General features: G+C 61.0%; 1 protein-coding gene across 7 annotated transcripts; it reads left to right on the top strand.

Moving 5' to 3' along the window:
* Positions 1 to 19,485, top strand: FZR1 (fizzy and cell division cycle 20 related 1). Of its 7 annotated transcripts, none has more exons than XM_004378474.2 (14): positions 1 to 18; positions 11,398 to 11,586; positions 12,366 to 12,491; positions 12,663 to 12,726; positions 12,817 to 12,944; positions 13,028 to 13,110; positions 13,753 to 13,936; positions 15,151 to 15,216; positions 15,588 to 15,690; positions 15,768 to 15,952; positions 16,190 to 16,423; positions 17,002 to 17,106; positions 18,136 to 18,228; positions 18,489 to 19,485. In XM_004378474.2, exons 2-14 carry the CDS (start codon positions 11,518 to 11,520, stop codon positions 18,528 to 18,530), a joined length of 1,482 nt encoding a protein of 493 aa, XP_004378531.1. In that variant the 5' UTR covers positions 1 to 18; positions 11,398 to 11,517; the 3' UTR covers positions 18,531 to 19,485. The 7 variants fall into 7 exon arrangements, with proteins under 7 accessions (XP_004378531.1, XP_012411629.1, XP_023589055.1 ...); XM_012556175.2 differs by having other exon boundaries at positions 18,136 to 18,237; XM_023733287.1 differs by having other exon boundaries at positions 12,288 to 12,491; positions 18,136 to 18,237.
* The last annotated feature ends 1,690 nt before the right edge of the window (positions 19,486 to 21,175 follow it).

Raw genomic sequence — 21,175 nt, 5'->3', positions numbered from 1 at the left:
GCGACGGGTGCGAGCCAGGTGAGGCGGCCGAGGTCGGGGACCCGCCCCCCGGGCGTGAGACGGCGGGGTTCAGCCGCGAGCACAAAATTGGGCCCTGGCAGCTGCGTGGGCTGACCGGGGGCCCCCTGAATCCAACCCAACAGGCCAGGCTGCGGCCTCCAAGCTCGGACTCCTCCAGGAGCAGCCCAGACCCCCTGAACGCGCCCCCGACGCCGAGCTAGGCCCGGGGTGACCCCAGCATCCCCCATCTTATGTCTTAACCCCAAAATCTCCGTCCCCCCATCAGTTCCCGCCGTGACATCCCCATCCCTAGCTTTTAAAGCAGGACGGCGACCTCCCCCATGCAGTCAGCCTCCACCATCCTTTTTTAAACATCGGGCCGAGCTGTGCCCCCCAAAACTAGGAGGGCCCCGGAACTGCCCTAACCTGTGTTATTTACCTGGAGCCTGTCAAACCTGGGTCTTCCAAATCCCGACCGCCCCAGCTCGGACCCTCCTCAAATTTAAACAGCTCCTGATAGCGGAGCCTCTTGTGACCCCTCCCTCCCCAAGATCGAACCAGCCCCTTGTCCCAGTAAAATAAGATTTGAGCTTTGCAGATGTTGGAGGTGCTGAACCTTGTGTGTCTCCGTTCCCCATTGTGTCCTAAGTTCCTGGCACCCCGAAGCACTTAGCCGATGTACTTTGAATGCATAAATGCCCTCATCATCCGAACCCGTCTGATTTCTGAGCCCTCTCCCCAGTTTGACCCATTCCAGCCACGATCCAAGCGCTTCCATTTCAGCGCTGACTGCCACCCGCCAAAAAAAATATCTAAGACAGTTTATCTGCACCCCTAGTCCCTGGCCATGAGCTCCCCCAAACCCGTAGTGCAGCATAGTCTCTCCCAGATCAGAGCAGACCCCCTAACCTTGGCCTGACCCCCTCCATCTGACCTGTCCTGTGTCTTCTGCAAACACAAGCTGGGCCACCTTGGGTCCCCCAAATGTGGAATGTTCCCCCCAAACGAGGACCATTTTCCCCTGCTAATAGAAACCATGACTCTCCACCTCAGTCCTGCCCCCCCACCCCCTTCCAGACCTGCCCGGGACCCAAAGCCCCAAGCCTGCCCATCACTGTGAAGATGTCTGGGGAAACCTGTTTTGTTTTTTTCTGTTTTGTCATCCAAATCATCAGGGCACCAGGCTGGGAACCAGCTTCCCCCCACCCCTGTCCACCGGATGATGACCTCATGCTTCTCGCTGGTGAAGCTAGGCCCCGCCCCCACCCCCGTTTCCAACCATCCTTTGAATGAGGCCGGTCCCTAAAGGAAAACCATTTTCCCAGGTCGTACACGGCCATCCCCTGGGTAGGGACTTTGGAATGAATGAGTTGGTGGTCTCTCTTGGGGTGGGGGCCGGTTTTGCACACCCTGGAAGCTAATGAGGTGCTGTGGGGACGGTCCCCAAAGTGGTGCACGTTATTTCCAGAAGGTGCCCCGGGCTGTTTATGGTGCGGAATTTCTCACGGACTGTTCTTGTCAGAGCCCCTTTTGTTTTGGCCACACTGGGCTGTCATTTCCTTCCAGGGCGGGAGCAGTGGTGGCCAGGGCTCGGCGCTTTGCTGCTGAGCAAAGTCGGGTGGCAGGGGGTTTGTTAAGAACTGGCTTGGTCTTCGAGGACTCTTGTTCCTGAGGTCATTGCTCTCCTGTCACGGGGCGCCGTGTGTCAGCCGTCTGTGCTGGCCGGCTTGCTTCTGTCACTATTTCACGAGTGAAATCGCAGAATCAGCGCGGTTGCCTGGTGGTGGTGGTTTTGGGAGTGACGAGGCGGAAGCAGACAGAAACTCCCCAGAAGTCATCAGAGGTAGAAACAACACTGAGGGAAGTCTGAGCTCATTTTCCAGCCGGGTCCTCTTCTTCATTGGTGCCTGAGGCCGTTCGTATGGGGTGGGAGCAGACGGGTCCCTGCATGCCTGGTGGAAATGATTAAGCACTCGGCTGCTAACCAAAAGGTTGGAGGTTTGAATCCACCCAGAGGTACCTCAGAAGAAAGGCCTGGTGATCTCCTTCTGAAAAAGCAGTCATTGAAAACCCTATGGAGCAGTCCTACTCTGTCGCACACGGGTTGTTATATGTGAGTCAGAATGGAGCGGGTTCAATGGCAACTTTTTTTTTTTTGGCTAGGTGGCGGGGCTTGTATACCTAGAATGGCTGGGTTTGGGGAGGCCCAGAACGGGGTTGGCTGTGAGACCTTTGCCTCAGTGTCACTCAGAGGGACAAGGGTCCGAGCTCATTCTCTGTGGAGGGCTGACCGGGGAGCCCCTGGCAGGTATGGAGATGGAGGGTCCTGCTCTTTGAGGACCTGGCCAGATCACAGCATCCATGTCGTCCTGGAGCAGCTGTTCTTGCCCAGGGACCGCTCTGCCCCCCACAGAACACTGGGCCGTGTCTGGGGACATCTGTGGTTGTCACACCTGGGGAGTGCTAGTGGCATTGAGCGAGTGGGGACAGGGGATGCCGCTCAGCACCCTACAGTGTACCGGACGGCCCCCCGTCAGGAGCACCAGGGGAGGAATCCTGCTCAGACATATGCGGCTCTTCCTTCTGCCACCCCCCTGCGACCCGGGGTGGAGCCACTGAGACAGACTAGGGGGCTGCTGGAGCGGCACGGCCGGCCTGCGAGGGGGTGAGCGCCCTGTGCCTGCAGGTGTGCCGGCCGAGGCAGAGGTGTGAGGGGCTTAGCCTGAGCCAGCCTCTGACAGAAATCACCTCCTTACCTGGTGGGAGGGCCCTGTTCTTCGGGGCTGCTGCAGGCCCAAACGCTCTTCTCGTTCTTGTTGTTGGTTGCCATTGAGTCGATTCTGACTCATAGTGACCCGCTGTGACAGTAGAACTGCCTTACCGGCGGCGTTCGAACTGCCAACCTTTCTGATGGCAGCAGAGCGCTTAACCGTTGCACCACCAGGGCTGTTCAGACGCCCTTCGTCTGAAGGTTTCCCCAAGTCAGAGCAGAGCACCCGCTGTGCGGCCAGAGACAGGGCGGGCTCAGAGCAGCGCTTCTCACCTGGGCTTCTCACCTGGGCGTTCTGGGGAGCCGCCCTCCCGTCTCCCCGGCTGCGGGCGGTGTCCCCCGTGGCGTTGTCACAGGAAGGGTTGGTGGGTGCCCCCGCTGAGTTCTCGCCGCCTCTAGCCCCACGAGGACAGCGAGAGCATGCCAGGCCACAGCCTCCGCCGGAGGACGGGTGAAGAGTGAACCAAGTGACCAACGAGTGCGTGCGCGCTGACCGCTGTTCCTCAGGCGCCCAGGCGCCAGACCTCCCTAGAAATAACTCGCACCGCAGGGTGGTTCCCATCACCCCCCGGGGGCAGTCAGTCTAGCCCCTGTTGCCACCTTTTGGTTTCACCCGTTCCAGGGATGTCTTCCGCTGTTTCTAGAGCCAGGGCCCTCGTTCCTCGGTGCCCTCCAGGCGGCTGGCGGCCACGCCCCTTCAGAGGTTGTGGGACCTGCTGTCAGGCTGGCCCCCGTGAGGCGCAGCCAGGTCTCAGGCGTCCTCCTCTCCACGGCATGGGTAGCGTGGGTGGAGGTGAGTGTCGGGTCAGTGGGGAGGGGCCCTGCCCGGCCACCGGCCCACCATGTGGCCAGGAGGTCCATAGGGCAGCAGCTGTGGCTGCCGGGACACTGCCCACGCCACCCAGTCATGCGGCCAGCGCTCGGATGAGGAACAGGAAGTGTGCGTTTGGGGACCTGATGCACGACTGTCGTTGAGCTCGGGGGACCAGCCACCCATGAGCACGCAGCGAGCATCTGCTGTGGGTCAGGCCACGTCATCGCTTCACAAAACCAGAAACCAGTTGTCGTCAAGTTGACTGAGTCACGGCAACCCCATGTGTCTCAGAGTAGAACTAAGCTCCGTAGAGTTTTCAGTGGCTCAGCTTTGGAAGTAGGTTGCCAGGGCTTTCTTCCGAGGCACCCCTGGGTGGTCTCCAACCTCCAATCTTTTGGTCAGCAGCCAAGCGCACTGACCCGTCTGACCACTGGGGGTTCCCATTGCCTCACAGATGCACCTCATTTCCAGAGCAGTAAAGGCTGTGCTGTCCCCACTTTGGAGCCCTGTTGGCTCAGTGGTTAAGAGCTTGGCTGCTCACCAAAAGGTCAGCAGTTCAAGTCCACCAGCCACTCCTTGGAAACCCTGTGGGGCAGTTTGGCTCTGTCCTCTAGGGTCACTCTGAGTCAGAGTTGACTCGATGGCAGGAGGGTCCTCACTTTAGAGACAAAATAACTGGGGCCCGAAGAGGTAGCATTGCACACCCACAGCTAGATGGCAGAGGGTTGAAGCTGGATCCAAGCCAGGTCTGCCCCACCCTGGCACCCCACTCTTCTCCGCTGCACCCCTCTGGAACCATCTTCATGGTGTCTGGTCTTATTTTAGTTGGCGGGGGGTGGGAGCTGGGGTGAGCTTGCTTTCACGGCAGCTTTTTGTCGAGAGCCTGAGCTGAAGAGAGGGGCTGTTGTCTGGACGGTGACGGGGGGACTTGGGGCCGAGGGCTGTGGAGGTGGAGAACAGTATCCCAGTGCAGGGCCTGTGCTAGAGCGTGAACCCCTCAGAGTGTTCCAGAACATTCCATGCCACTTGCTAAGCCTCACGCAGCCCCTCCTGGTAACAGACCGGAGCCCAGGGACCTCCAGTGCAGCCCAGAGCGCGTCCGGAAGTATCGTCTTCTGGAAAGAAGTGACGAGGGCGTGGCTCAGGGGGAGAGGACTCACCAAACCGCTTAGCAGGGACCCCGTGATGCTAACGAGAGCCACACCCATAAATGCCCCCTAGGGTCGGGCGAGGAGCCCAAGCATGAGCTTCCCCTGCCTCCCAAATCAGGTCTGAGAGTCATGCGCCTCCCTGTTTCTCCTGGGGTCTTTCTCACGTGGTGCTTCTCTCCCCAGCCCCTTAGAGAGTGGCTGGAGGTGACAGCCCCACCGCCACCCCCAGGGGACCCCTCACCTTTCCCAGGAGGAAAGAGCCTCCTTGCAGGGGGGGTAGCTTGTCCAAGGTCATCCAGGTCATCCGGAGCCAGGCCAGCCTTGAACTAGACAGGGGTCTCAGACTCCCACGCCAGAGCCTGCGGCTGTGAGCCCTCGGCCCTGGCAAGCTGTCCCCCTGAGGCTCCGGCTGTGTGAAAGGCTGTGCCCCACGGTGACAGTTCTGGGGAGCCCCTGCCCAACCTTCTGTCACCGTGGTCCAAGGTTGGATGGTTCCCGCAGGAACAAACCACAGAGGTTTCCATGTGGCACAGCAGTGACCCCGACGGAGCAGGCCTTGGACCTGAGCCTGGGGGACGTCCCGCCTGCCGGCCTGTTATTATTGAGCAGCGCCAGGAAGCCCTGACCCCGGGCTCCCCCTGCCTGCCCTCTCCCCTGCTCCCTCCTTTCTGCATGGAGGTGCCAGTGGGCCTTCCCCGCCGGGCTGTCACGTCGGTGCTCACAGCTGCCTGGCACTGGCGGGCGCGGTCAGAGTTCTCTCCCATCGCCACCCCTGTCACTCGTACTGGGCCGGGCGCCGTGTCCGTCCACTGTGCCCCTGTGCCCACGGCGTGGCAGAGCAGGGCCCACTAGGCTCGTGTGGGCTCAGTCTCCTGCACGGTCTGTCTGCGTGTAACATGTAGGAAGCCAGCGTCCCAGATGCAGAGCTGGGGGAGCACGGCATCTCCCCCAGGCTGAAACTCCTCCGGGGTGGGGTTCCCACCGGGCGAGTCTGCCCCCAGGGATCACTGGGCAATGTCTGGGGACATTCGTGGTTGTCACGACTGGGGCGGGGGCTCCTGTGGCATCGAGTGGATGGAGGGCAGGGATGCTGGTCAACACCCTGCAGTGCACAGGACGGCCCATCCCAGAGGAGGATTTGGCCCCCGTGTCAGCAGTGTCGACGGAGGGACCCTACGTTCTTTATTTGGAAAACAATTGAGTTGAATCCCCGCTCACGCCTTACACCAGAATAAATTCCCAGTGGGTTAGATGGTGTAAACCAGGAGGACCCTCCAGCTCCTGTGAATTCCCTCCTTTCTCCTCCCTACTCACTGTGTGGATTCAAATGTGGGCAGCATCCTAGGACGTCAGTAGGTCAGCTGATTATGGGATGCAGAGTCTCTGGGGAGGTGGTCAGTGGAATCTCCTAATCCAGGAATCCTCACCAGGGGGTGGTTCTGCCCCCTGGGACACTGGGTGATGTCTGAGGACATTCGTGGTTGTCACATCTCACGGAGGGGGTGCTACTGGCATCGAGTGGGTGGAGGCCAGGGATGCTGTTCTACACCCTACGGTGCACAGGACGGCCCCGCCCCAGAGGAGGATCCGCCCCCTGCCAGGGTTTTTCCCCCTTGATGGTGCAGTAGTTGAGAGCACAGGCTGCTAACCAAAAATCGGCAGTTCAAATCTACCAGCTGCTCTTTGGAAACCCTATGGGGCATTTCTGCTATGTCCTGTAGGGTCACTGTAAGTCGGAATCAACTTGACGGCACCGGGTTTGCCACCCCCCCACCTTGGGACCCCAGCACATAGCAGAGCTGTAAGAATCTGCCAGTGGGCAGCCATCTGTGTCACCACCACCTAGATCCTTCTGTTATCTTGTGGCTGGGCTCGCCTGATCACGTCTCTGTCCAGCTCATTGAGTCCTTCAGCCTACAGTCGGTCCTCAGTATTCGCAGATTCCGAATTCCCTAAAGTAACAGTCACGATGCACCCATGGAGAACGTGCCCTGCTGAGGGTGAACAGGGAGGGTGCAGTGTCTGCAGGCACTTTATACCCGTTGCCACCACGGATAGTGAGATCTGGCGGGATACAGATGACACCGAATTCAAGAAGTACAAAATGATGTTGTTTGTTGCTGTCAAGTCAACCCCAACTCGTGGCGACCCCGTGTGTGCAGAGTAGAGCTGCTCCAGAGGGTTTTCAAGGCTGCAGCCTTTTAGAAGCAGGTTACCAGGCCTTTCTTCCAGGGTACCTCTGGGTGGTTTCAGACCGGCAACCTTTCAGCTACCAGTCCAGCATGTGACTGTTTACACCACCCAGGGGCTCCTTGAACATGTTGTATGCCGGGACACACAGGGCTGCCGCCTTCCCTCCAGCCCTGTTCTCTGGCTCCCCTCCCATAAGCCAGTATCTGTTACTAGAACCTTCTACCAGCCCATTTGCATTGCCCGGTGTCTCAGGCCCCCCGCCCAGTCCTGCGACACCCCCTTCCTGTCACTGTGGCGTCCCATGTCTAGGGGAGCGTCTCCTCTTGCTGGTTGTTGAGCTGCTGCTGTTACAAGCTGTCTGCAGTGACCATCTTTATACACACGGTTTTCCACACACACACACACCAGGACCTGCCACGGGCAGGTTCTTAGAAATCGAAATACTGCATGCAAGAGGGTGTGTGTTCTTTAATTTGAAAGCTGTTGCCAAATTGCCTTCTTAGAAATCGGGCCAGGCCAGCTCCTGCCAGCCATGAGTGTCTTCCCGCACCTCAGCCGCCAGGGGTCGCTGTCTGACTGGTCCATGCCCATCCACAGGGAGAAACTGGCGTCTTGGGTTTAGTTTTTATTCCGCAGGCAGCTCCCCGGGTGGAAGTGAGGTGCGTGTCTTTTCTGGAGATCTGCGTGCTCATATCCTTAGCCCGTTCGGTCTCCTCTGGGCGGCCAGGAGTCCTGGTGGTGCAAACAGTGAACACGCTCAGCTGCTAACCGAAAGCTTAGAAGTGTGAGTCCACCCAGAGGTACCTTGGAAGAAAGGGCTGGCTATCTCCTTCTGAAAACTCAGCCACTGAAAACCTTGTGGAGCACAGTTCTACTCTGACACAACGTGGGGTCGCCAGGAGTTGAGGTCCACTTGATGGCAATTGGGTTTTTTATGGGTAGCAGATATTTTTCCCAGTTTTGTTGTCTTTTTTTTTTTTTTTTTTTTAAACTGTGCTGTGGTGTGTTCTGCCAGGAAGACACTTTGCGTTTTCCCGCTGTTGAATTTGCTGGCCCTTTCTGTGTGGCTTCCAGGCCTTTCACTTTAGTCTTTCTGCAGTGGAGACAAGCTTGGTTTCGAGGCGTGGGTGGGGGTCTCTGGACCAGACATTTGCCCTGGCAGTGCTAGGCGGCATCCACGTAGTTGGCAGGGCTAGGGGCGCTGTTCGAGCCTGAGTGCTCAGCCAGGCAGTTGGGTGGGCCCAGTCCTGGGACAGACTTCTCCTCTCACCCCTTCAGGCCTCTAAGACGGAGACACAGGCGGTCCTGTAGACTGGCCGAGCCCCGGCTGTCACCCTGAGGAGGGGCTGGGGCAGGTTTCTGGGGGTTTTGTCCACCAGGGTGGTGTGGGCTGGCTGTGGGGTTTGTGGCTGATTGCACTTGCCTTCAGAGGTTTTGGTTGTTTGCTTATAGCGTCTCTCTTTACATTCTTGCCGAGAAAACTTGGTCATGGTTGAACCTGTGGCTGCTGAACCTGCCCGTGGCCGCTGAGGTCTGTGGGAGGTGGGGCTCCTGAGGTTGCTGGGTGTCTTAGTTCTCTAGTGCTGCTGTAGCAGAAGTACCACACATGGGTGGCTTTAACAGTTTGTTTTCTCAGTTGGGAGACTAGAAGTCTGCATTCAGGGCACCGGCTCTAGGGGAAGGCTCTCTCTCTGTCAGCTCTGGGGGAAGGTCCTTGTCTATTTGAGCTTCTGCTCCTGGGCGATCTTCACGTGGCTGGGCGTCTCTCTTCCCCCATCCCTGCTCCCTAGCTTGCTTGTTTAATCTCTTTTATATGTCAAAAGACATTGACTTAGAATACACCCTACACTGACTTTTGTCTCGTTAACGTAACAAAGAAAACCCGTTCCCAAGTGGGGTTATAACCTCGGGTGTGTTGTTGGTTCCAACTCAGTGACCCTACCTGCACACAACAGAAGGAAACACCGCCCCGTCCTGCGCCATCCTCACAGTCGTTATCTTTGAGCCCATTACTGCAGCCACTCTGTCAATCCGTCTCGTTGAGGGTCTTCTTTTATATTGACCCTCTGCTTTATCAAGCACGATGTCCTTCTCCAGGGACTTGGTCCCTCCTGATAACATGTCCAAAGTATGTGAGACGAAGTGTCACCGTCCCTGCTTCTAAGGAGTATTCTGGCTGTACTTCTTCCAAGACAAATTTCTTCATCCTTCTGGCAGTCCCTGGTATAGTCAATATTCTTCACCAACACCGTGGTTCACAGGCATCAATTTTTCTTCAGTCTTCTTTATTCACTACAGGTATGGGGGTCTGGATTTTTGACACATATTTTTGGAGGACACAATTCAGTCCATAACACGGGTTGCAGGTTCACAGACATTAGAGAGGCTTCCCCGCCGGGCCTGCAGCACGGGCCATTCCCCATCTGGAGTCCATTCCTGGGCTGTGCCCGCTGGAGCCCACTCTCTGGATCCACAGATGAGGAGGCGGCAGGGCGGAGACGACCAGAACTGGGTTCTGGGGCAGCTCCATCTGTGCCCGAATCCCATCGGGCCCGGCTGAGGGCACCGTGGAGCCCACTCTGACCCACTCAGCCATGGGTACTACCTGTCCCTCTTGGCCTAGCACATGTGGCCGGCTGGGGGGCCTCTTGTTAAAACGTGCTTCCTGACCACACTCCCGCAGCCTGAGACCGTGTCTTCACCTGCTTGCTGGTTTCTGCCTGCTTCCCGCCCCAGGCCCTGAGCTCCCGCCTGCTCGGGCCTAGAGGGGCTCAGGATGTGCACGCTGGCCAAGTGCATGGATACCCACCGTGTCCCCAACAGACCTGGGGCCTCAGAAGTCGGGTGGTGAGGGTGGAGGGCAGAGAGAGAAGAGAAGGAAGGGCTAGTCAGCCGTCCCACAGGGAGTCCCCCTGTCATGGATTGAATTGTGTCCCCCAAAAATATCTGTCAGTTTGGCTAGGTCAGAATTCCCAGTATTGTGTGATTGTCTATCATTTTGTCATCTGATGTGATTTCCCTGTTTGTTGTAAACTCTATCACTATGACATGATAATATGGATTAGTGGCAGTTAAGTTGATGAAATCTACAAGATTAAATGGTGTCTTAAGGCAATCTCTTTTGAGACATAAAAGAGGGAAGCAAGCAGAGAGACAGGGGAACCTCATACCACCAAGAAAACAGTGCCAGGAGCAGAGTGCGTCCTTTGGACCTGAGGTTCCTGCACTGAGATGCTCCCAGACCAGGGGAAGATTGATGCATCACAAGGACCTTCCTCCAGAGCCGCCAGAGAGCGAAAGCCTTCTCCTGGAGCTGATGCCTTGAATTTGGATTTGTAGCCTACTAGACTGTGAGAGAATAAACTTCTCTTTGTTGAAACTATCCACTTGTGGTATTTCTGTGAGAGCCGCACTAGAGATTAAGATATCCCCAGAGCTGGTGCAGAGGGGAGGCCTCAGGAACCCCTCTCAGCAGCTGCCACCCACCCCCAAAAGGAGGATCCGCGGAGGAAGGCCGCGGCGTGGTGTGTGGCCTTCTCTGCCAGGCCCCTTGGCTGCTGTAACACCACCGGAACGTGATGACTTCACACATCTGTCCTCTTAGGAGGGTGGTGGTGGCTCAGTGGGAGAGCTCTCGCCTTCTACGCTGGAGACCCAGGTTCAACTCCGGGCCAGTGTACCTCATGCACCGCTACCACCCGTCTGCCCACGGAGGCTTACATGTTGCTGTGATGCTGAACAGGTTTCAGCGGAGCGTCCAGACTGTGATGGACTAGGAAGAAAGGTCTGGCGATCGACTGCCAGAAACACTATGGATCACAACAACCGGATCTACCAGTCATGAGGATGGCACAGGACCGGGTCACCATGAGTCAGGGGCCGACAATGGCAGCTAACAACACTGACTTCCCATCCTAGAAGCTAAACGTCCAGCGTTTAGTGTGCGAGTCACAGCGTGGGCAGGGCCGGCTCCTCTGGAGGTCCCGGGGCGAACCCTCCCTTGCCTTGCCGGCACCTGGTGGCGCCTCACTCCCGGCTCTGCGCGTCTTCACGCCGCCTCCTATTCCGCTCTTTCTCCCGCCAGTCCACGGTGTATCCGGTACCCTTCGCCGGCGCGGCAGTGTGAACGCGTCCATTCTGTCTTCCTTTCTCACTGTCCGCCTTTTGCGTGCAGACGAGGCGAGTGAGCAGAGCGTGGCTGGGGTCAGGCACCGCTGCGTGTCTCGGCGTGTGGTGGGCCTCGAGTGTGTGGTCATGACCCGGGCTGGCTTCTCACCTGATGGTGCGGACCAGTCCATCCCGCCGGCGTGCGGCCCTCCGCCCCTCTGGCCCGAGGGCCACCCTCCTAGGTGAAGTGGGCTTTGCAAACGGTGTCCACAAAGGGCCACGCGGTCTCTGTCGCGGCCACAGGGAGGACGCAAATGAACGGCCATGGCTGGGTGCCAGTAAGACTTTCTTCACCAACGCAGGTGGCCTAGATTCGTGGACGCCTGTGAGCTAAGAGCCGGCCGGCGCCCCAGGCCGTTACCCCGCGGGGCCGCGTGCTGCTGACGCCGCCCCGGCTTCCTGCGCAGGCCGCCGGCCTCACCATGGACCAGGACTACGAGCGGCGCCTGCTGCGGCAGATCGTCATCCAGAATGAGAACACAATGCCGGGCGTGAGTACTGGCGCCCGCTGCTGTCCCGTGTTGTTGCCCTGCTCCGATGGGAGCCTGGCGGGGCAGCTGCTCCGGCTAAACGGTTGGAGAGACCCTCGCCGGGGGCTAGAAACTCAGCTGCCCCCTGCTGCGTCCCCTCGGCACTGGCCGGGGCGTGGCCCCTGTTCCCATGGAGGCCGGGCGGCCTACAGCCCCCACCCCCCCGTCTGTTGGCGCCACCTGCTCTGCTAGGGCCGGTGTCAGGGCTCGTTGAGCTCAGGGCACCAGGACCGCACCTCCCCACTTCCCAGATGGGCGGGCGGAGGGTCAGAGCCGTGGCCAGCTGGCGTTCCAACCTGGGCCGGCCGGCATTGCGTAGGAGCGCTGCTGGGGCAGACTGGTCTAGGTGGGCAGCTGGGACCCCGGGGAAGGGGGAGGCGGCCTGGAGAGCCAGGGGGCTGGAGCTACGGAGCCTGTGGGGCTGGCAGTGTGAGGGGCCGAGGAGCGAGGGCGGGCGTTGCCTCTGCGCCCATTCTGGGGCCCAGCCGCACCCCCCGCTCTGTGTTCTGTCTGCCATGGGCTCCCCGGGCTCTGTGCGCGTGCTGGCACCTGTGGCTTCACCCACCCATGCGGGTCTGTTGGGCTGCACTTCCCCTCTCCCCGCCAGGCGCCAGTCCCGCTCTTCAGGACCCACAGCCGGTCATAGTGTCACGCCCCCACAGGGTCAGAGGGTGGAGGCCGGCTGGGCAGCGCGGGGCTGGAGGGCAGCTGTGCCCGGCACACACGCTCTGCCACTGCAGGTTGCAGAGATGCGGCGCACGCTGACACCCGCCAACTCCCCCGTGTCCTCGCCCAGCAAGCATGGAGACCGCTTCATCCCCTCGCGGGCCGGGGCCAACTGGAGCGTGAACTTCCACAGGATCAATGTGAGGGACGGCCGGGGGTAGAAGGGTGCCGGGGGGAAGGGGTGCCGGGGGAGGGGGTGCCATGGAGAAGGGGGAAGGGCTGGAACGCTCCAGGCCACAGGCGTCCACCTCAAGTGCCAGCACCAGGCTTGGGACGGGGGCGCCTCATCCTGCCCTCCCCCTCATCCGCAGGAAAATGAGAAGTCACCCAGTCAGAACCGGAAGGCCAAGGATGCCACCTCAGACAATGGCAAAGGTGAGGCTCCAGGTCTTCCGTGGGCCCCGACCCCCCGTGCCCTGAGGCCTGGTATGCCCCTGACCCCCTGCCCCACCCGCCCGCCCACAGACGGCCTGGCCTACTCGGCCCTGCTGAAGAATGAGCTGCTGGGGGCCGGCATTGAGAAGGTGCAGGACCCACAGACAGAGGACCGCCGGCTGCAGCCCTCCACCCCCGAAAAGAAGAGCCTCTTCACGGTGAGGGGCCGGGGGGCGGCCTGGTGCGCGAAGCCGCTCTGTGGGGCTGGCAGCCTCTCACCGCAGGCCCATCCCCACCCCAGTATTCCCTCAGCACCAAGCGCTCAAGCCCGGATGATGGCAATGAGGTGTCCCCGTACTCCTTGTCCCCCGTCAGCAATAAGAGGTGAGGTCCTAAGCCCTGGGCCGGGCGGAGGGCCAGGGCACTGGGGGTCTGGGGGCAGACAGAGGGCCAGGGAGCCGTGGTGGGCCATGCTGCCACGCGACTGGATGGTGATGCAGAGGGCCTGAAACTTCCGGGCAGACTTCTGGAGAGGGCGGGCTTCAGACCAGGCCGTGTCCTCCTGCTGGGTCACTGTCAGCCTCAACTCTGCAGGGACTGTCCTCCGTGGGAGATTCTGGGGGTGGGGCAGAGGACTCACTCGCTCATTGGGGACCTCTGTGGGCTGTGGTACAGTCGAGAAGCCAAGAGTCTGTCTGGGAGAGTCAAGGGACTCCAGAGCAGTGCCGGGTGGAGGGGACAGCTTGCACAGGGAGGACCGAGGACACTCAGCTGTCGCAGCTCAGAGCCTGAACCCCAGAGGGCAAAGGGCCTCAATGGGCACAGGGTAGTTCTCAGAGCAGGTCACGCTGGGGGCCGTGTAGGGGCAGCGCCCAAGGGGCAGGGCAAGCAGGGAGACCCTGGGTGGATTCAAGGGGCTCACAGGGCACAGGGAGGTGCTTCTGTGCCAGTATCTCAGAACCCAGTGGAAGGTACTGGTCACCACGGCCCATCGATGCCACATCCCATCTCTGGCTCTCCCCACAGTCAGAAGTTGCTGAGGTCACCACGGAAACCCACTCGCAAAATCTCCAAAATCCCCTTCAAGGTCCTGGACGCCCCCGAGCTCCAGGATGACTTCTACCTGAACCTGGTGGACTGGTCTTCCCTCAACGTGCTCAGTGTGGGGCTGGGGACCTGCGTGTACCTGTGGAGCGCCTGCACCAGCCAGGTGAGCACTGTGGGAGGGCGGGGCCTGCGCCAGCCAGGTGAGCGCTGTGGGAGGGTGGGGCCTGCGCCAGCCAGGTGATGGGGGCAGCCTACTGGGCACTTTTGGGGAGATGGTGTGTTTGTGTAGGTAGCATGGTATATTTCTGTGAGGGGGTGTGTGTATGAGGTGTGGCATGTTTCTGTAGGGGGTGGCTGACTGGGGTGGGGCCTGTGGGATGGGCACGAGTGTTGTTAGGGTGCTCCAGAGCCAGAGAGAAACCTCAGCCAACCATTCCCCTGCCCTCCACACCAACCCCGGGGCCGGCCGTCCATCCCTGAAGCCCTCGGTGTGCAGACAGGAACAGGGAAGAGGGAGGCGGTACTGCCCCAGGGCAGCTTCCTAGGCTGAGGGCCCTGAGTGGTCTCGGCCTTACTGTCCCTTACTTGTGTATGTCCCCACCTCAGCCTACAGCCCTCAGAGTACCCTGGCCAAATGGTCTCAGGTTCCCAGCACTGCCACCTGTGGGCCTGCGATGTCTAATGGATGGATAGATGGATGGTTGACTGGATGGTGGATGGATGGATATATGGATGGATGGTTGGTTAGTTGGTTGTTGGATGGATGGATGAATGGTTGGATGGGAAGATGGTTGGATGGTAGATGGATGATCGGTTGGTTGGATGGTAGATGGATGATTGTTGGTTGGATGGTAGATGGATGATCAGTTGGATGCTGGATGGATGGTTGGTTGGATGGTGGGTGGATCGATGAATTGTTGGATGAGTGGATGGTGGATGGATGGATGGTTGGCTGGTTGGTTGGATGGTGGATGGATAGATGGTTGGGTGGATGGTGGATGGTTGGTTGGATGGTGGATGGACGGTTGGTTGGTTGGTTGGTTGGATGGTGGATGGATGGTTGGTTGGTTGGTTGGATGGTGGATGGATGGATGGTTGGTTGGATGGTGGATGGATGGATGAATGGTTGGATGAGTGGATGGTGGATGGATGGTAGATGGATGGTGGATGGATGGATGGTTGGTTGGTTGGATGGTGGATGGATGGATGGTTGGTTGGATGGTGGATGGATGGTTGGTTGGATGGTAGATGGGTGGATGGATGGTTAGTTGGATGGTGGATAGATGGATGGTGAGTGGACAGACAGATGGACTAGGGCCCTGAAGGACCAGTGGGACAGCATGCAGAGTCATAATGACACTTGTTTCCTTTCCCTAGGTGACACGGCTCTGTGATCTGTCCGTTGAAGGGGACTCAGTGACCTCCGTGGGCTGGTCTGAGCGGGTCAGTAGAGGTCCCTCCACTTGTTAGGGAGGGCCGGTGTGGGAGGCCAACAGGACCTCACTGGGCAGGGCCCTGACGGTGTTAGGGGCCCCATAGAGAAGTCAGGGCGTAGCTGCAAGATGATTATGTTCACCTGGTCTCCGTCAGGGCCGCCGCAGTGGGCGGTCTTAGTGGTGGCGACTGTGCCCCGCCTGTCCTAGGCCCAACCTCCCTGTGAGCCAGTCGAGTGTATGGGGTGCAATGATGGGTGACAGGGCCAGCCAGAGGGGCCTGGGCAGCGGTGGGCTGTGTAGGTGGAGAGTTCCGCCATTCCCAGTCAACTGGGACTGTTGCGCCTGGAAATGGCGGCCTCACTGTCCCCTCTGTCCTAGGGGAACCTGGTGGCAGTCGGCACCCACAAGGGCTTCGTGCAGATCTGGGACGCGGCCGCAGGAAAGAAGCTGTCCATGCTGGAGGGCCACACGGCACGCGTCGGTGAGGCCCGGCCCCGCTGCGCCCCACGTGGTGACTGTGGCACGCGGCCGTGGCCTCACCTGACCCTCTCCCCCCAGGTGCGCTGGCCTGGAACGCCGACCACCTGTCATCCGGGAGCCGTGACCGCATGATCCTGCAGAGGGACATCCGCACGCCGCCCCTGCAGTCGGAGCGGCGGCTGCAAGGCCACCGGCAGGAGGTCTGCGGGCTCAAGTGGTCCACGGACCACCAGCTGCTTGCCTCGGGGGGCAATGACAACAAGGTACTGCTGCTCGCTCGCTCGCACCTGGGGCCCGGGCACGACCTCCCACGAGGCCACACGTCGTCAGGGATGGGGACACACAGGGTCGGGGTCACCAACCGCAGGCCCTCACGCTTGTCCCTCCTGCTTGGCCAGCCCCTCTGCAGAGCGGGGCAGGTGGGCCCAAAGGGCCCCGTGGGGGCTGGGCAGGTGGAGGGGTTCATCTCCCCCGGCCTCACCCGCCCCCCGCCCCCACAGCTGCTCGTCTGGAACCACTCGAGCCTGAGCCCTGTGCAGCAGTACACGGAGCACCTGGCGGCCGTCAAGGCCATTGCCTGGTCCCCGCACCAGCACGGCCTACTGGCCTCGGGCGGCGGCACGGCTGACCGCTGTATCCGCTTCTGGAACACGCTGACGGGGCAGCCGCTGCAGTGCATCGATACCGGCTCACAAGTCTGCAACCTGGCCTGGTCCAAGCACGCCAACGAGCTGGTGAGCGCAGCCAGGGGGCTCACCTGGGGGGGCTCAAAGTGTGCAACCTGGCCTGCTCCAAGCACGCCAACGAGCTGGTGAGCACGGCTGGGGTTCTTGCCTAGGATGGGGCACCCTGGGCCTGTACAAAGGCCTTGCCTGGGGTAGGGAGGCCTGGCCTGGGGCGGGAGGGACCCCTGGAACCTTGTCTCAGCCGTGTCGGGGTCGGGCAAGGGTTCGGCAAGGTGCACGCAGCACACCCCCAGGGAGTACACAGCTGCCTGCAGAGGCAGACCACAACCTGGAAACCCGGCCCGGGCCTGGTGCTCCCTCCACCCGTGACTTGCCGGAGAGGCTTGCAGGCTCCCAGGGGACAGAGGGAGGGGCCACAGGGCTGGCTGCCCACACCCTTGTCATGCTCAGGCCGTTATCCCCATGCCCCTGGACAGGCCCGCCAGAGGTGGTGGCCTCAGGGTCCAGGACCCCTCAGGTTCCCACGTGGACTCGCCTGGGTGTATTTGGTGGGCGAGCCGGGACCGCCGTCCAAACCCCCCGCGGCCCCCGCCCTGTGGTTCCAACCTGCACCCTCTCCCACCCAGGTGAGCACACACGGATACTCGCAGAACCAGATCCTGGTCTGGAAGTATCCATCCCTGACCCAGGTGGCCAAGCTGACTGGGCACTCCTACCGCGTGCTTTACCTGGTGAGTGCGGCCCCTCCCGGTCTGGCCCCTCGCCAACCCCCCACCGTCCTGGAGAACACAGCGTGCACTGCGCCCACAGCTGTTCCTGAACACAACCCCTCATAAAGACAGTTCCGTCTGGTCCAGCTGTGTTGTCTGGGACTGAGCAGCAGGGCGGGGGGTTCTGTTTTAAACACCAGGTTATGTGTGTCGTTTTGAACAAGCTTCACCGAGCTTCCCAGCCCCTCAGGCCGGGAAGCTCTGCCCACCCCCAGGATCTCTGCCGTTTTCCACCGTAAAACCCGCCGCCATTGACTCCAACTCACAGTGACCCTGTCGGATGAAGTGGAGCTGCCCCATAGGGTTTCCAGGACTCTTGTCTTTATGGAAGCAGACTGCCACATCTGTCTCCCTCCGAGCTGGTGGGTTAGACCTGACGACCTTTCAGTTAGCAGCAGAGCGCTCAACCACTGCGCCACCAGGGCTCCTTATTTCCCAATATAGGTTTATCCAGTGCATACATAACATAAATACTGTCTTTATATATTTTTTCCCGTAAATACGCGTGCACGTGTATGTATTTGAAATTCGTTTACGTGTATGTGCGTGCATATATACATTTTTAAGTTTTTATTTGTAGTGAGTTGGGTTTTTTAACCAAAAAAAATAGTAAGAAGCAGAACGCTGAAAATGAGACCTATATTGGACCACCCCGGTACCCTCTGTGGGTGTTCTGAAAGGACTCCTTGCCCTCGGCTGAGGAGGAGCACAGGGCACAGCCTCTCCCAAGACGCGTCTGTGCCTTAGGCCTCCTTTCCAGAGGAAACTCCCTACCTGGGCCCGGCTGCCTGTCCTTTCTCAAGTCCAGCAGGGGCTCTGGGCTCTGGGGACCATCCCCCAGCCACACCCTCAGAGACCCCAGACAGCGCGGGTCGCCTGATGCTCCTCTCCCACAGGCCATGTCCCCAGACAGCGCGGGTCCCCTGACGCTCCTCTCCCGCAGGCCATGTCCCCAGACAGTGCGGGTCCCCTGACGCTCCTCTCCCGCAGGCCATGTCCCCTGACGGAGAGGCCATTGTGACCGGGGCTGGAGACGAAACCCTGAGGTTCTGGAATGTCTTCAGCAAAACCCGTTCGACAAAGGTAAAGTGGGTCGGTATCACAGCGCCAGACGTCCCCTGCGTGCCTGCACCCCATCTTCCCATGGCCCCCTGGGCCACACTGGCCGGTCTCCCCACAGCTGCCCGCTCAGGGCTGCAGCCAAGTGCTCCCATCAGGACCGAAGCCACCCAACGCCTCAGTTTCCCTCACTGGAGGGCTCAGCGCCCAGCCTGAAGCCAGGGCGAGCATGGGGGCTGTGGAGGGCCGCAGGCTCAGTGCATCTCCCCCCGTCTGCCCCGCAGGAATCCGTGTCTGTCCTCAACCTCTTCACCAGGATACGGTAAACCAGGCTCTGTGCCAGGAACCCGTCGCCGGGTCCAAGGACGGCCAGACGACCGCCAGCTCCCCATGCACGGCCCCTCCCCGGCACGCATCCCCAGGCAGCAGTGGGGGGCGGGGAGCTGGGCTTGGAGAACCCTGAAGATTTCCGATTAAATGCCTGATTGTGAACTGTGTCAGCCGGTGTCTGGGGCAGGGATGCGGCTGGGGACCTGGCGCCCTTCCCGGAGGGCAGCAGTCAACCAGGTGGACTCGTGGCCTCAGCCTGGACCATCCCCTCGGACGCACGCACTCCCGCTGCCCACCGCGGAGAGGACCCTCTGGAACCGCAGCCCCGCTTGTGCCCGTCCCGCCGCGGTGGGGCCGCACGCCCTTCCGTATGTGCTTCGTGCTGTGCCCACTGGTGCGTCAGGACAGACGGCCGAGCCCAGGATGTGGGCGTGGCAGCCGGCAGGTGCCAAAGCCGGGCCGCCCTTCAGTGCATGCCCTCTGCCCCCACCCAGACCTACCCGCGGCTGCGAGGGGCCTGAGGCTTGGGGCAGCTCCTCGCCACTGGACTCGAGGTTTCTTTCCAGCCACCTTGGCCCTCAGCGTCCCCACACTGACCTCAGGCCGTCCTCGGCGGTGACTGAGGGGAACGTTTTGTTACGGCTGTGGCCCGGGCAGGTTCATCACCATCGGCCGCTGCGTCCGGAGCAGGCCCCAGTCGGCTCCGCGAGACCAGGCCGGCTGGACACGGCAGCAGGGCCCACAGAGACCACCCAGGATGTACTTGTCAGAGGACAGTGTTGCGTAGTCACGCTTCTGACAGCGAGCGAGGGCCCAGTGAGACGCGCTCCAGTGACAGCGGGCCCCAGCCACGGCTCCCACGCCCTGGGCCCTGCGGGTGCTCACCCCCACTGCGCCTCCCGGTGTCATCCTGTCCCCCTGTGCCGACCCAGCACGGCGAGGTGAAGAGGGGGACAGCCGGGCCTCACTGCCACCAGCACCTGCAGGACTCGGGGAGCTTCCTGGGCGTCCCGAGACGGGCTCCCCTGCCCCATCCCCACCGCGTCCTCTCCTCAGCGGTCACATCCTCGGCCCCATGCCGCTCACGTGAGCACCAGGAGGAGCCCCACAGGGAGAGAGGCGGGCAGCTGCGTGGTCGGACCCTTGGGGACGGGGCGCCTGATGAGGAGGTGGACGGGCACGGGTCTGCGGGCAGAGCGTACACAGACCCCACGAGGCACCCAGCTCTGTCCCGCGGAGCATGTGTGTATGTACCTGTGACTTCCCTTTGGGTTTGTTGTCTGTTTCCCTGGAGCAGCCCCGGAATGGTTAAGGCCTGCCAAGCCCCCCGCTTCCGCCTCCCCCAGCCCAGACGTTCCTGTGGGAGCGGGGGCCCGGCCTCCAGGGGGACTTGTGTATATAGACCTGTGTGCTTTGATCGGTCAAGATCCTTTCTGTTGGTTGGATTTTTCTTTTTTTATAACAAAGCCACCTCTGCCCCACCCCGCCTCACCCCCCTGTGCAGTTGCCAAAGAGCCCCTTGGTTGTCTGGGTGCACGGGGTGGGTGCGCACGCCGGGTGAGCACCAGCGTGGAGCCCGGGCCCACCCAGAAGGGGGCGTGGAAGCTTGTATCTCCACCTTCCGTCTGGACAGCCCTGGGGGGCGGGGAGGGCCTGGGAGGGCACGAGCTTGTCTCCTGTCATGCAGCGTCCTTGTCATTAAACAAGTTGCAAATCTGCAGCCAGTGCTGCTGGTCTCTGTCTGGTCCCAGCTCGTGGTGGGGTGGGTCCGCACCCCACACCCCACACCGCCAGCCCCCGAGGCCCAGCCCCGCCTTCTGAGGGCGAGACCAGCCGTGGCCCTCACCCCCAGGAATGCAGCTCAGAGACACTGGGCCCCAATCCGAGGGTGCTGGTGGTGGCCGAGGCGAGGTGACCACTAACAGACCCGGCCCGGGTGGCCTTCTGGGGCATGGTCCCCGTATTCAGTCCCCCCCGTCTTGACCAGCCCCTACCCCGCCCCGGCCCTGCTGCGGGACGTGGTGCGCGCCTGAACTTCCCAGGTCGATCAGTACCTCGTGAAGTGCTCTAAGGGGGCGGGCCTAGACTCACCTGGGCCCCAGGATGGCGTAGCGAGGGTGGGTCAGGCCCTGGGGGTGCAGAGCACAGGGCAGAGGCTGGGTGGGTGGGCAGCTGAGGGCAGGTGGGGGGACTGCTGGTTTGTGAGATGTGGTGCACTCTGGGCTTCTCCAGGCCCCGGGGGGCACGATGACCAGGCCCTTACAGGACACACAGGAGGGAAGGGGGGCCGCAGGGGGAAGGGGGAAGCAACAGTGAGGCCAGGGTCTTCTGCCCTGCGTCACCACGGGGCCCAGCCAGAGGCCGGCACGGATGGGGACACGCTAGCAGGAGCTGGGGACAGGCAGGACGTGTCTGGGGTTTCCGTCATTCCTCCTATGTCGCTTTTGGCGATAAAGGGAATTTAAAAAGCGGCACCGATACAGGTGCAGCAGTGAGGGTGGGGCAGCCCGGGCAGAGAGGCTCTGGGGGCGGCTGGGCGGGGAGTCACCGTGGGGGGAGTGCATACTGGGAGGAGCAGCAGTGCAGGGAGGTTTGTTGGGAGCGGCGGTGGGCGGAGGCATGGTGGGGAGCAGCAGCGGGG

The sequence above is a fragment of the Trichechus manatus genome, unplaced genomic scaffold (genome assembly GCF_000243295.1).
Source record: "Trichechus manatus latirostris isolate Lorelei unplaced genomic scaffold, TriManLat1.0 scaffold00057, whole genome shotgun sequence".
NCBI classification, from domain to species: Eukaryota; Metazoa; Chordata; class Mammalia; order Sirenia; family Trichechidae; genus Trichechus; species Trichechus manatus.
The sequence above is the reverse complement of the archived record's forward strand: the minus strand, read 5'-3'. Positions and strand labels throughout refer to the sequence as shown.

What these genes read in the sequence shown, in the direction of transcription:
- FZR1 (XM_023733283.1), top strand. Translation starts at nt 11,877, where the DNA reads ATGGGCGGGCGGAGGGTCAGAGCCGTGGCCAGCTGGCGTTCCAACCTG. An exon ending in CCAAGCACGCCAACGAGCTG is followed by an intron (nt 16,424 to 17,001) that starts GTGAGCGCAGCC and finishes TCTCCCACCCAG; the next exon opens with GTGAGCACACACGGATACTC. An exon ending in GTTCGACAAAGGTAAAGTGG is followed by an intron (nt 18,238 to 18,488) that starts GTCGGTATCACA and finishes TCTGCCCCGCAG; the next exon opens with GAATCCGTGTCTGTCCTCAA.